The 12,314-nt window shown below is 44.0% G+C and overlaps 2 protein-coding genes across 12 annotated transcripts in view; one reads left to right on the top strand and one right to left on the bottom strand.

The window, feature by feature from the left end:
- Window positions 1–2,898, top strand: part of BAZ2A (bromodomain adjacent to zinc finger domain 2A) — a 34,965-nt gene extending 32,067 nt beyond the window's left edge. For all 5 annotated transcript variants that reach the window (XM_081250001.1, XM_081249997.1, XM_081249999.1 and 2 more), the window contains one exon: window positions 61–2,898. In XM_081250001.1, coding sequence (XP_081106127.1) covers window positions 61–226 — 166 coding nt within the window. In that variant the 3' untranslated portion in view covers window positions 227–2,898. The remainder of the gene's footprint in view (window positions 1–60) is intronic.
- Window positions 2,881–12,314, bottom strand: part of RBMS2 (RNA binding motif single stranded interacting protein 2) — a 91,392-nt gene continuing 81,958 nt past the window's right edge. For all 7 annotated transcript variants that reach the window (XM_081250010.1, XM_081250012.1, XM_081250015.1 and 4 more), the window contains 5 exons: window positions 10,232–10,309; window positions 9,781–9,891; window positions 9,073–9,153; window positions 8,554–8,639; window positions 2,881–8,449 (listed from right to left, as the gene is read on the bottom strand). In XM_081250010.1, coding sequence (XP_081106136.1) covers window positions 8,559–8,639; window positions 9,073–9,153; window positions 9,781–9,891; window positions 10,232–10,309 — 351 coding nt within the window. In that variant the 3' untranslated portion in view covers window positions 2,881–8,449; window positions 8,554–8,558. The remainder of the gene's footprint in view (window positions 8,450–8,553; window positions 8,640–9,072; window positions 9,154–9,780; window positions 9,892–10,231; window positions 10,310–12,314) is intronic.

The raw sequence follows: 12,314 nt of genomic DNA on the forward strand, positions 1-12,314 counted from the left end.
TCTTCTGTTACTGCCGTTAACTTGCACCCAGCTCACAGGTCTGTCTCCACCCCTGCCCAGGTACACCAGCTCAGAGGAGTTTGCGGCTGATGCACTTCTGGTCTTTGACAACTGCCAGACATTCAATGAGGATGACTCTGAAGTGGGCAAGGCTGGGCACATCATGCGTCGCTTCTTCGAGAGCCGCTGGGAGGAGTTTTATCAGGGAAAACAGGCCACTCTGTGAGGCAAGGGAGGTGGGGAGTCACCTTGTGGCATTGCTCCCTGCCCTCCAAACAAACAGACCCTGCCATTCTCACCTGCTGATGCTGCCCTGGGTCCAGACTCGAGTCAGAGGTAGAACCCTGATTTTTGACCCTACCTTTGGCAGCGCCCTACATCTTCTTATCCCTACACCCCTTTCTTCCTTTCCTCCTCTTGTTCCTCACATAAGAGGGGCAGAGATGAGGTCCTTCTGGACTGAAAGCCAAAAAAAAAAAAAGAAAAAATAATTTTTCCTTTCTGTTTTATTTCCTAATTAAAAAAGAGGAGGAGGATGAAAGAAGCCCCTACCTTCCTCCTCCCAGCTTTCTCACCTTCCCTGTTCGTGCCCCAGCATTCTGGGGCTATTTAACAATAGCAATAGTTCTAGTGAATGTGTGAAACCAAGAAACACTCTGTACTGTGTGTGGACCCGCAGTGACGGCCAGTAAAGTGGACTTAACTCCCAAGTGTGTCGAGCCGGACACCGGGCCCTGAACATGCTGCTTCCATGTTCAGTCCCTCCCCCGCTTTTCACTTTCTCTCTCTCAATCCCTCCCCCCGCCCCCTTTTCAGATTTTCTCTCATCCAATAATGTAAAACTGTTGTGTACGGGTTCCTCCATCCTTTTCCCCCAAATCTTTTTTCCCTTCAAAGGAAAAAGAAGTTCAGAGGTCCCTGTCTTTCTCTCTGTCCTTATCTTCCTGCCAATAGCTAGTCCCTCTATAATGTTGGATACTCCTCAAATGCTGAGTTTCTAGCCTTTTCTGAAACTTAGCAAACTGGGGAGAAGGCAGGGAGGCACCCTGAACCCTGGGCCTTCCAGCCTCCTTCCCCACCTCTTACCCAAACCTCCTTCTTGGGAACTCCTCAGGGACAACTACTGCTGAGTTTGGGCACACCCCCAAGATGGAGGCCAGGTAGCAATCGACTGGCCTGAGAGAGAGAGAGGTGTGTGTGTGAGAGTGAGTGAGTGAGAGGATGCTGTGATTGTGCCCCTGTTTTGTTTGGTGGCATCCATTCAGTTTTTCCCCCAAGTATGTGTTTCCCATTGTTTCCAACCATTGAAACACCTTTCCCATTGTTTCACACCATCACTTTGTCTTTGGGAAACCACAGGAACAGTTTTTCTGGGTACAAGGCTGTGTCTCTCCCCTCTCTCCCAGTCATTTCTGTTCCAGCCTCTTCAAACTGTGCAATCTTTCAGCAGGAACTCCCTCTCCTTTCAGTAGCTCTGAGTCTTAAGCTTTTGCAGGGAGAGGGGTAGAACTGGATCTCTTCCTAATCCCATGAGCTTCTGTGGGTTTAGTAGTGCTTTCCTTCCCTTATCTACTTCATATCCTGGGACCCCCTTCCCCAGTAGCAGAGACCCCAGAACACAGGAGAGTAGGGAGGAGAGGTTCTGGGTCCACCACTGCCCTACATGTGACTGTGCCCAAGTAAAGCCCCAACCTGTGAGAGGAAAGCTGCTAACTCCCAGCTATAGCCATGGGCCCCTGGCCCCTGCTTTCCTGCTCAGCAGAGCCCCTCCCGTCAGAGATTACGGGTACTTGCACTGGGGAGGTGGCTGCTGGCTGGCCCAAGCAGAGAGCTGAGGCATCCAAGAAGTGTTCCATTGGTGGGAGAGGGGTGCCAGGTGAGGGGAGCATTCCTTGTGCTTCTGGCAGCACTGAATAGCCACTGAAGGGGGTGAGGGGGCAGTACAGGCCCGGGGCAGCCCCTTTCTTATTCCTTTATGCCCCTTCTCCCCCATAGCCTATTTCTAAAGTCGCCTTTTCTGTCAGATAAACCTCAGAACTTTTAATTTTATTTGAGATTTTTTTTTGCTTTTAAATAAGAGGTGGATTGAAGAATATTTGAATTGACTTTATATTATGCATAAATATTTATATTTTATCTAAATAACTGCGCTGTAACAAACTTTGTGTTAGTCAGACATTTGGAACTGTTGTAGTTGGGGGCTCTTCTTTTCCCCATGGCAGTCTTACCCTGCTATAAAATGTTTCAGATTAATTCTACTATTGGAGGTTAGGTGGACAGGGGAGTGAAATATTGATTGTTCCTGTTCTGTGTCCCTCTCCCAGCTCCATCTCTTCCCCTAGGGACCAGGCACTCTTAAGGTGGGGTGGGTGGAGTCCTAGCCTCAATTTGAAGTGAGGGTTGATGGGGGGGCGGGGGGAGGGCATGACCAAAGGGGCCGTTTCTCACTTTTCTTTCCTCATCTTCACTGCCCCTTGAGCTAGGTGGATTTTCTCTTTTTGACAAATAAGAGTATTTGATAGGGAAGGCAAGTTAAAGAAGTAAATAAAACCCACCCCTACCCCTTTGTTTCCCCTCCCCTATCAGTCTGGTAACAGGAAGAAACCACACCATCAACACCAACAAATTTCCATGTTCCTTTTACAACAAAAGGGACTTGACTTTTTATATAACCAAATGTGGTGTTTTAGTGACTTTTTGATAATGTACAGTTTTTTGTGAATTTAAATTTATTTCTTTCTATATTTTTAGGACCAATCTCATTTTTAATAAGGTAAAAAAAGGAAAAAAAAGTCTAGAGAAAAAAACTCCTGTTTTTGCCATGTGATGTTCCACAAGTGCAGCTGTAGAAAAGTGCTTGTCAGTTGAATAAAAACCACATTTGATAGAGATTCAAAAGAGTCTGTATTTATCTTCCTTCAACATAGGTTTTCGTACTTGCCTAAAGGTGAAGGCTGGGTGTTAGGGTGAGTACGACTGGTTTGATGTAGGAGACCACAGGCTGGGGAGAAATATGCCCCTGAACTTCAAAGTTTATCTCTGAACCAACAAGCTTGGCCCTTCCTGTGCAAGAGGCATCCAAGGCAGAATTTGTGCTTATGTGGGTGGAACAGGTGCTCCTGGCTGAGGTGCTACAACAAAGGATTCAAGTGTCCCTAGTTCCTGCCTTGTGAGACATGGCCTTGGCTTCCTAAGCTGCCACCTGTGTTCCCATTATAGCAAATATATGTGCTCATCACCACCTTCCCAGCTTCCAATCATGGATAAGACACCACGAGGTAGACTTTTGTGTTTTATTTCAAAAGTTGAAATAAGACAAAGTTCTACCCAATTGTAGGGAAGGAACAAGTGAATACCAAGAGTCAGAAAAAGAAGAATGGGTAGCATTGGCACAGATGTGGCAAGAGTATAAAACTGGAAACCTCTGGATAAAGAAAAAATGTACAAAACGTGTTTTGAGTATAAATTAAACTTATTTCCTGTCCAAGGTGATAAGTGCATGCTAGAGAGCACTTGCCACCCAAAAAAAAATGTGTGTGTTGGGGGATGTGGACACCAGTAATGGGGCAAGAACTTTTCTTTACTCAGGCCAGGAAAGCTTATCACACTCCAGGCTGCAAGTTTTGTTTTGGTGACCCTGTAAACTAACTGGAATAGGTGGAGAAGGAACATCTCTGCTTTCGGCCCTATAAAAATCCCAGATGCCCTCTTTGGTGCATGTTTACCTTCTCAGCTAATGGCAGCCACGGGCAAACTCTTAGCCTCTCGAGTTCTGAGCTCTGCTCCCATGTTGGTGTTCCTGGGGGTGGCTCCCAAGCAGTAATTAATATTCTAAGCAGTCATTACTCAGCCTGTCCTCCTGGCATACCACAGCAAGACCTAACTGAAGAGTTCACACTATTCTAGGGTGATACATGAGGTAAAAATCTCAAAGAAGACATTCCAGAAACAGAAATAACCAAAAGAGATTTTGCATTTGATCATGAGCCCTTTGTAGCCCCCATCTTCCTAACCCTCATGAAGGGAAGGACAGAGTAAAGGAAGGAAAGAAGTAAACCAGGTGCCCGTGTTGAATTGTGAAACTGTGAGGTAGGTCTTTAACAAAGACAAGAAAGTTCTGGGATACACCTGGAGAATGAAGGTTCATTCAAAACAGATGTGGACATGCCAGGGAGAAGGAGCAGTGGTAACTGGGGTGAGAGGGCACCTAGCTTTCTCATTACTACAGTCATGTGGGGACCACCCCTAGGGAGGTGCAGCAGAATTCAGCAAAGACGAGAAGGGTGATAGAGCTCTCAGTCCCATCTCAGCTGTTGAAGGAAGACCCTCCTACGAAAGGAAGGAGCAAAAGCTGAGTAAACGAGGGCTCTGCTAATGCTTGGAAGGACCTAAAATGCAGGTAGCATAGAAATGGAGTAGTTGGTTTAAGAGGGAATCAGGAAAGATCAGTGTGACAAGGCACAGGGTTTAAGACCTAGCCCTTACAGACTGGCTTTCATAATACCCACCCTCTTCTCTGAAGCTGGTCTAGCAGAGCCTGAGGACAAGTTTAGATCTGATCACTGACCCAAGTGTATTGCCCTAAGAGAACGTGCATAAGAGAACAGCAATGATTTTTTTTTTTCCCTAGAAGATGATTCTGTGGGGATCCCTGCAACATTCCATTCCAGCAAGGCCTCTCACCTCACCTTTGTGGAGCAAAGTAACAACCCACATGTAGGTTCCCCAAACTGTAGACACTGAAGCAGCAGGGAATAAGCAGTGCAGGCAGGCACCAAGGGGCTGAATAAGCTCACTGATCAGTAAGTTAGGAAAGAATGGAACTGGGCTGAGGTGGTGCAATCCAGGGATGGTCAGTAGAGCAGCAAAGTCCTCACACTCAGTGCAAGTTATGTCCCCCTACTACCCCCATCTATTACTGACAAGGGCTATTACCTCTTCAGAGTCACCAGGCTTCCTAGTCTAGGCAACTCTTCAAATCCTTTGGTTAAAAACACACTTTAAAAATAACATCTCTCCCCATCATCATTCCCACATCTTCCCTAACCTCGGCCCACACCCTCCTCCAAAAAGTCTAATCAGCCTCGGGGCTGAGTATCATCTCAGAGCCAGAGAGGAGTAGTAATAACACTGCATGAGATGGGATGGGCAGGCCCTGAGGCTAGTAAAGGATTGTATCATCTGAGAAAGGGATCTAGTATGTTCTATTTGACTGAAAAGAGAAAAATACAAAGTACTAAAATATTTTAAGAATGTTATGAGCATCTGTAAGGAGTGGGGGTGAGATATGAAGTACAGAGATAGTTATGACCTGGCTCCATGAATACAGGATTCAGAAAACACTAGCATAGTGTTTAAAGAGCCCAGCCCTAGGCTGTGAGCTTGAAGTCTCCCCCTACAATTCCTCTGCCACCACTGCCACCAATGGGGCTATTTCATGGGAGAAAAAGTATCCCTCATTCCTTGTCTCCTTTTTCCAATCACTCACCCATGTTATGAACTGTTAGAAATGAACTAACAATTAGGCAAAAAGTATCATGAGTGTAACCCAAAAAGGCCCAAACAAAATTCCACGATGCCATTAACCATTACAAAAACAACTTCAGGCTCTCCGTCACTTCCCATGCCCAAACCTGCCCAAACCAGAAACACCCATTAATAAAATCCATTAAGCAGATTCACATGAGAACATACAAAAGGTAACTTCAGAATTTTAAAACAAAACAAAGCAAAATTACAGCCATTTAAACATTTAAATACAGAGAAAGTAGACAGAACCAGGAATTCTGGGAGGCAGAGGAGGGCAGCAGTGACATCAACAGTTTCTACACATGAAAGGCCCTCATTTCACTAAGCCTCCTAGCAAAGCAAGGCTCCCCCAAAACTACTATTAATTAAACGAACAGGATTCTGGATTTTTCTCCTTTTCTTCAAGGCCACTGACAAGAAATATATGGTGTATTTTCCTTGACTAAGGAGTAGAGACTCAGAAACAAGAGATACCTGCCCAGCCAAAACCTTCTATAAAGTTACTGGGTTTGGGGCTGTTTTACATCAGATAAACCCTTCCTGAGGTTGGAAGTACCCATGAGAAAATTAATAGTGGCAATTTTATCTTTTATACTTTACATCCTACCTATTGTCCCCTACCCCTACTCCCTTAACCCCAGGATGTACAAAAAGACACTCTGTGGGTAGGGAGCATTAGGACTCTCAACTCTGGGATGGGTGGAGGGGAGGGAAAGCTAGGCCCAAGCTCTAGGTACAACAACTGATAATACAGCTTCTTCCCGCCCAGTAGCACCTCCTTCCTCTCCCTACAGCCAGCCTACTGAACACCTGTTTCTCCATTCTCCATCATTTGCCTTTCTGTCTGATTGTCTGGTGGAAAGGCACCTGACCTTGAAGTGAAGGGGAGCAGAACTCTCCTTTCAGTGCAGAAGGGAGTGACTGGGAAGAGGCAGGTGCAGGATCTTATTTCCGAGAAGATGGACAAAGGCTTCCTCCTATCTGTCTCCGTGTGCATAGTCAGGTCTTGCAGAAGGTGATGGAGTTGAAGAGCAAATTATAGCCTTTTTTTGAAGGACTCCTGACCTTGTAAATAGTGAGATGGGGTTTATGGCCCTTTTCTATCCCAGCTCCCTGCTGTCCTTCCACAAGCAGGAAGATTATTTTTGATATCCTGGTTCCCTGGAAAAGGGGCCCAAACACACTAGGGCAGGTTGCTCTGGACAGTTACAAAAGAGCTTTGCCCTTCCTTGCCCCTTCGCAGCACACACACACACACACCAGTCCCCACCTCTATCCCTCTGTGTGTGTGTGCACATGGCACAAGCCTTTCAAGGACAGCTCCTGCTGTACACAGATGTGCCAAAGGTCAAAGCCTGGGGAGAATTCAAGAACCTCAGTTCTGTCCCTCTCAACTAGCTGCCTGAGTGTCAAAAGGCACCGTGTGTCCAGGGTGGGGATGGGAATTTACCAAGTCCCCTGGTACAGGAGGCAGGGATGACACTGTCTACATCCAGGTTTCCTAACCTTGGTACTACTGACATTTTGAGCCAGACAATTCTCTGCTGGGGGAGTTGGGGCTCTGCTGTGCCCTGCACGGTGTTTAGCAGAATCCCTGGTCTCTAGCCACTAGCTGCCAGTAGCACACAGCCCCACCCCCAGGCGCGACAACCAAAAATGTCTCCAGAGATTGCCAAGTGGCCTCTAGGCGACAAAACCACCTCTTTGAGAATCGCTGGTCTAGAGGTAAAGCAGCTGATTGTCCGTGGTGGGGAAGGAACCTAAACGGATTCAGCAAGGTCACAAATGCAAAGGCCCTGAGCACAGCAACAATGTGAGATAGGGAAGAGAGGGGCCCTGGAGACCCAGGGCAGAAAAGATCCTCTAGGAAGCAGAAAAGCAGGTATTCCTGAAAAGCTGTAGCAAGGGAAGACATTTTCTCAGAGGGTGTGGTGTTGGCCTCGGCAGTGAGAAGAGTCAGTCAGAAGTCAGTAGGTCCACTCCTCTGGAATCGCCAGGGAAAACCTAGTCTGCATCCAAATTTGGATCAAGGATGGCTTCCTAAGGCTGTGGGATTGTCTCCTTAGTGAGCCTAGGTCACATCTCTGCTTCCGGAAGGCAAAGTCTAGTCTTTCCTCCTAGGATGTGGCAGGGCAGAGGGAGGAAAAGCCACTTCCACTGCCTGCTTAGTGTTCTACCTTGTTCCTTGCCCAGCCCCACAAAATTCCATATGAAATTTCATTCAAAAAAGAAATTCACAAAATTAAAAACTGTAAAGAGGCAAAGTAGGCCGGTTCTGCTGTATGGAAAAGAGAAAAAGAACACTCTGGATGAGAGAAAGAAGGCATAAAATGTATGTGAAGAAGAGATGGGATGTGTGATCTAAGAGCTTTATAAAACAAGACTTTAAAAGTCTGCATATTTTCTTATACCCCCGCCAAAAGGTCCATAACTAAACTCAGTAAGTAGGGCCCACAGTAGGACTCCATCAGCGTTCTAGCACCACACCTTTTTCTTTTAAGAAAATAATTTGTTTAAAAAGCCTTCCCCAATAAGTCCAACACATCAAAAACTGTTTTTCATAAAGATGAGAACAAGCTCCAGGCACCGTGTCTCTTTGGGGTAGGGAAAGAGTATATTGCAGTTTAAAATAAAACATAAAACTTTCTTCACAAAATAAAAGAAGTCTTTTTGGTCTCCTCGACTGTAGCACACACAAAAAGTGACAGTTCCTCCAGGCTCCACCAGGAGTGGAGGAAGAACAGAGGGCAGGAGTGCAGAGACTTCTTTTTCCAGGCCCAGGCCTGCGAAAACCGATGACCAAGTGTTAGTCCTCAGCTGGGCCCACAGAGGGGCTGTATTCCTGGTCAGCCCTCTGGAGTCTGGAGCATCAGCATCTCCAAGAATTCATTTATACTCAGCAAAGATGGGGAGGGAAATCCTAAAGGAGGCATAGCCAGAGAGGGTAGGGAGGGGGAACGACAAACATGAGAGTCTGATTTCAGGCTGCTCAGCCCACCCCGCCCCTCAGTATGTGATTCTTACCACTGTTACTTGTTGAACTGGAAAGAATAGACCCCATGGTCTGAGGGAGCATCCACCGTCACTTGATTTTGCTGGCTGCTGCTCTCCTGTACCACAGCCAAGGCAGGAGAGTCACCTTGTGCATCCTTTCCTCACCTCCCACTGAAGCAGCCTAGCTTAGTTGCATGTCCTCCCCAACCAACCCATTCCCACACACCTGTGTGAGTGCATATACACACACAAACACACATGCACACTCAGAGCATCACTTCCCCAACATTTAGAGCAACCCATCCTCTTCCCAGGACACACTAGTCAATACAAGCCAGCATCCTGGGATTAACTACCGTCTGCCAAATGAGAGGAAGGGCCTCATTCAAAGATACAAACTAAGTCTTTCCTTCCTACATTCTTCACATCCCTACCAGCTATTTGTGAACACAGAATCAGCATCACTGTGAGAGGAAGATTTTGATCAGGGGAAAATCTGCCTCTGTTCATTTTCCAATCTTCAATCCAAAGAGATTATAAAGCTCTTACCTCAACTGAAACACTGGAAGAAGGCACAGGGGTGTACTGGGAGATGTACGCTCCTTGCATAGCTGCAGCTGTTGGCATATACTGGAATGAGATACATCAATAGGCTTAGAGCAGTGATTCTTGGCTACATTTAAAGCACCTGGGGAGCTGTAAAAAATACGAGTGCCTATTGTTTCGTCCCCAGAGATTCTAATTTAATTGTCCTAATTGTGCTTTTTAAAAGCACTTCAGGTGACTCTAAAGTACACTGGCTTAGAGAGGCTTCTAAGTACATGACTACCTTTTCCTCCTCTTTCCTGTCTTCTGCTTTTTCTCAACACACTGCCTTCTCTGCTTTAAGCCCTCCTGAACAAATCAGAATGCATCCGACCCACAAGAAAACTAATGAGCTTCACCCATTCTTCCTGTTACTACTTTGATAAAGACTTCTACGAAAGTGTATGAACTAGATAAACTAATATGTAGGTAGAAACACCATTTATTTAGTTGCATGAGTAGGAATCAGTTAAAATGAATGAGCTAAAGAGCAGAATGGCTGTATTCCTAGCTCACGGATTATTTTCTTTTTAGTTTATCGCCCTTTCTGAGTGTGCCCTCGATGACACTGAAGTGATTCCCATCCTTATTCAAGAGTATTTAAACCTAAGAGTATTACATAGGTATTCTTTGCTTGGTAGGAGTTTATAATAAAAAAATATCCTGCTTTACTGTGCCCGTGCTGCTGAGCGAGAGGTGGCCCAGTTGCTGGGTAAGAGGTCCCATCATGGAGGCAGGCTGGAGAGAAATAGGATGATCCATTCCTGGTGTCAGAACTGAACCCTAGAAGCAGCAACAAAGGACAGGGTTAGTTGGCAGCATCCTATGAGGCTGCCTGAAACGGTGATTCATGGCTACCAGAACCACTGAAGACAGACATTTAAAAATCCTGGGAAATGATAGGTGAGCTACGACCCAGCTATGCAGCAGAACAGGCACTCTGCCCATCAGTCTGGAGGGATCCTTGTCTAAGAATAGCAAACTCACAGAATTTAAGGTCAAACACCTGGCTTGCACAAGAGACTGAGCTAGACCTCACACCCTTATCTCCTTTCATCAAATCCCACTGTTTTTCTTTACATCAAATTGCCTCTTTGGCTTTTGCCCACTTCTGAACACTCACTGAAGGCTGCATGAGGTATGACTGGTGGTGCATCCAGGACAGGTTAGGTACTTGTAGAGGAGATGTCTGAGTTACTCTCTAATGCAAGCGAAAATAAACAAACAACAATGTTAATTGCCTAGAGACTATTATTTTGCCCAATTATCTGATAATGTTCAGCAAATCCCACATAAGGCTGGAGTGCCCCCCCCCAAAAAACAGTAAATATTAAGAATAAACTGTTTAAAAAATATTAACAACTCTTACACTTCAAGTAATCCAATTTTAAACTGGGCTACAAATTTGAATAGATACTTCTCTAAGAAGATACACAAATGGCCAACATGCACATGAAACAGGTTCAACAACATTAGTCACTAGGGAAATGCAAATCAAAGCCACAATGAGATACCACTTCATACCCACCAGGATGGCTATAATTACAAAAGGACACAATAACAAATGCTAAACACTGCAGGTGGGGATGTAAAATGGGACAGGGGCTTTGGAAAACAGTTTAGCAGTTCCTCAAAAAGTTAAACACAGAGTTACTATGTAACCCAGCAATTTCACTCCTAGGTATATACCCTGGAGAAATGAAAACATATGTCCACACAAAACTGTGCACAATAGTTCAGAGCAGCTTTATTCATAATAGCCAAAAGGTGGAAACAACTCAAATGGCCATCAACTGATAACTGGATAACAAAATGTGGCATATCCATAAAATGGAATGTGATTCAGTCATAAAAAAGAATGAAGTACTGATACATGCTACACATGAATAAACTTTGAAAACATGCTAAGTGAAAGAAGCCAGACGCAAAAGACATATACTGTATGCTTCCATTTATATGCAATGTTCAGAATAGGCAAATCCATAGACGTAGAAAGTATATTGGTCATTGCCACGGGCTAGGGGTAAGGGCAAATGGGGAATAACTACTAATGGGTACACAGTTTCTTTCTGAGGTGATGAAAGTGTTCTGGAATTAGATAATGGGGACAGTTGCATAATTCTATAAATATACTAAAAAATACTGACTTGTACACTTTAAGAGGATGAATTTTATCGTCTGTAAATTATATCTGTATTTTAAAATTAAAATAAGCAACGAGAAGCTAGAAATGCATCTTGATAGACAGGTAGGTTTATTCCACAAATATAAGGATTGTTCAAGATCAGAAGCTCTACAAACATAAGTCAAAATTGAAGTAAAAAAGCCATAGTGTAATATTAGATGCTGAAAAGACATTTTAGAAAATTCAGCAGCCATTTACTTTAAAAAAAAAATCACAAAGTAGGGAATTCCCTGGCGGTCAGTGGTTATGACTCAGCGCTTTCACTGCCGTGGCTGGGGTTCAATCCCTGATCGGGGAGCTAAGATCACACAAGCCCTGAGGTGCGACCAGAAAATAAATTTTTAAAAATACCACAAAGTAAAACAGAGACTAGAAACTACTTACATATATTAAAGGCTATTACCAAAAACTATCTGCAAACCTTAACCCAAACAGAGAAATATTAAAACCATTGCAATTATAGTAACCTATTAGGTAGTGGGGTCAGATAAATACAATTAGATAAGAACACAGTTGGCATAAAATTGAAAAGGAGGAGAGAACTATTATTTTGCATCAATGATATAACTGTATACCTAGAAAACCTAAGAGATTTAAGTAAAAAAAAAAAACTAGTAGTAATAAGAGGATTTGGTGAGCAGTATACAAGATAGACGAACATAAACCAGTGACTTCTCAGTGTATCAATAAGCATCTAGAAATGCTTATAAAAATTACAGAACACTTAGAAGTATATTTAACAAGAAAAACATAAGACCTACATAAATAAAACTAAGATCTTATTGAAGGACATAAAACTTTGAGAACATGAAAAGAAATACCATATTTTAGGTGAAAAAACTTAGTACTTTTTAAGAAGTCAATTCTCTTTAATATATAGATCTAATGTAATTCCAATTAAAATCCTCCCTCACAGATTTTTAAAAATTAGATAAAATGATCATAAACTTATACAGAAGAATAAATGCCAAAACATAGCAAGGAAAAGTATGAAAGAGTGGAGAAGCTTTTGTCTTATCAA

The sequence above is a fragment of the Mesoplodon bidens genome, assembly GCF_964165515.1.
Source record: "Mesoplodon bidens genome assembly, chromosome: 11".
Classification (NCBI taxonomy): Eukaryota; Metazoa; Chordata; class Mammalia; order Artiodactyla; family Ziphiidae; genus Mesoplodon; species Mesoplodon bidens.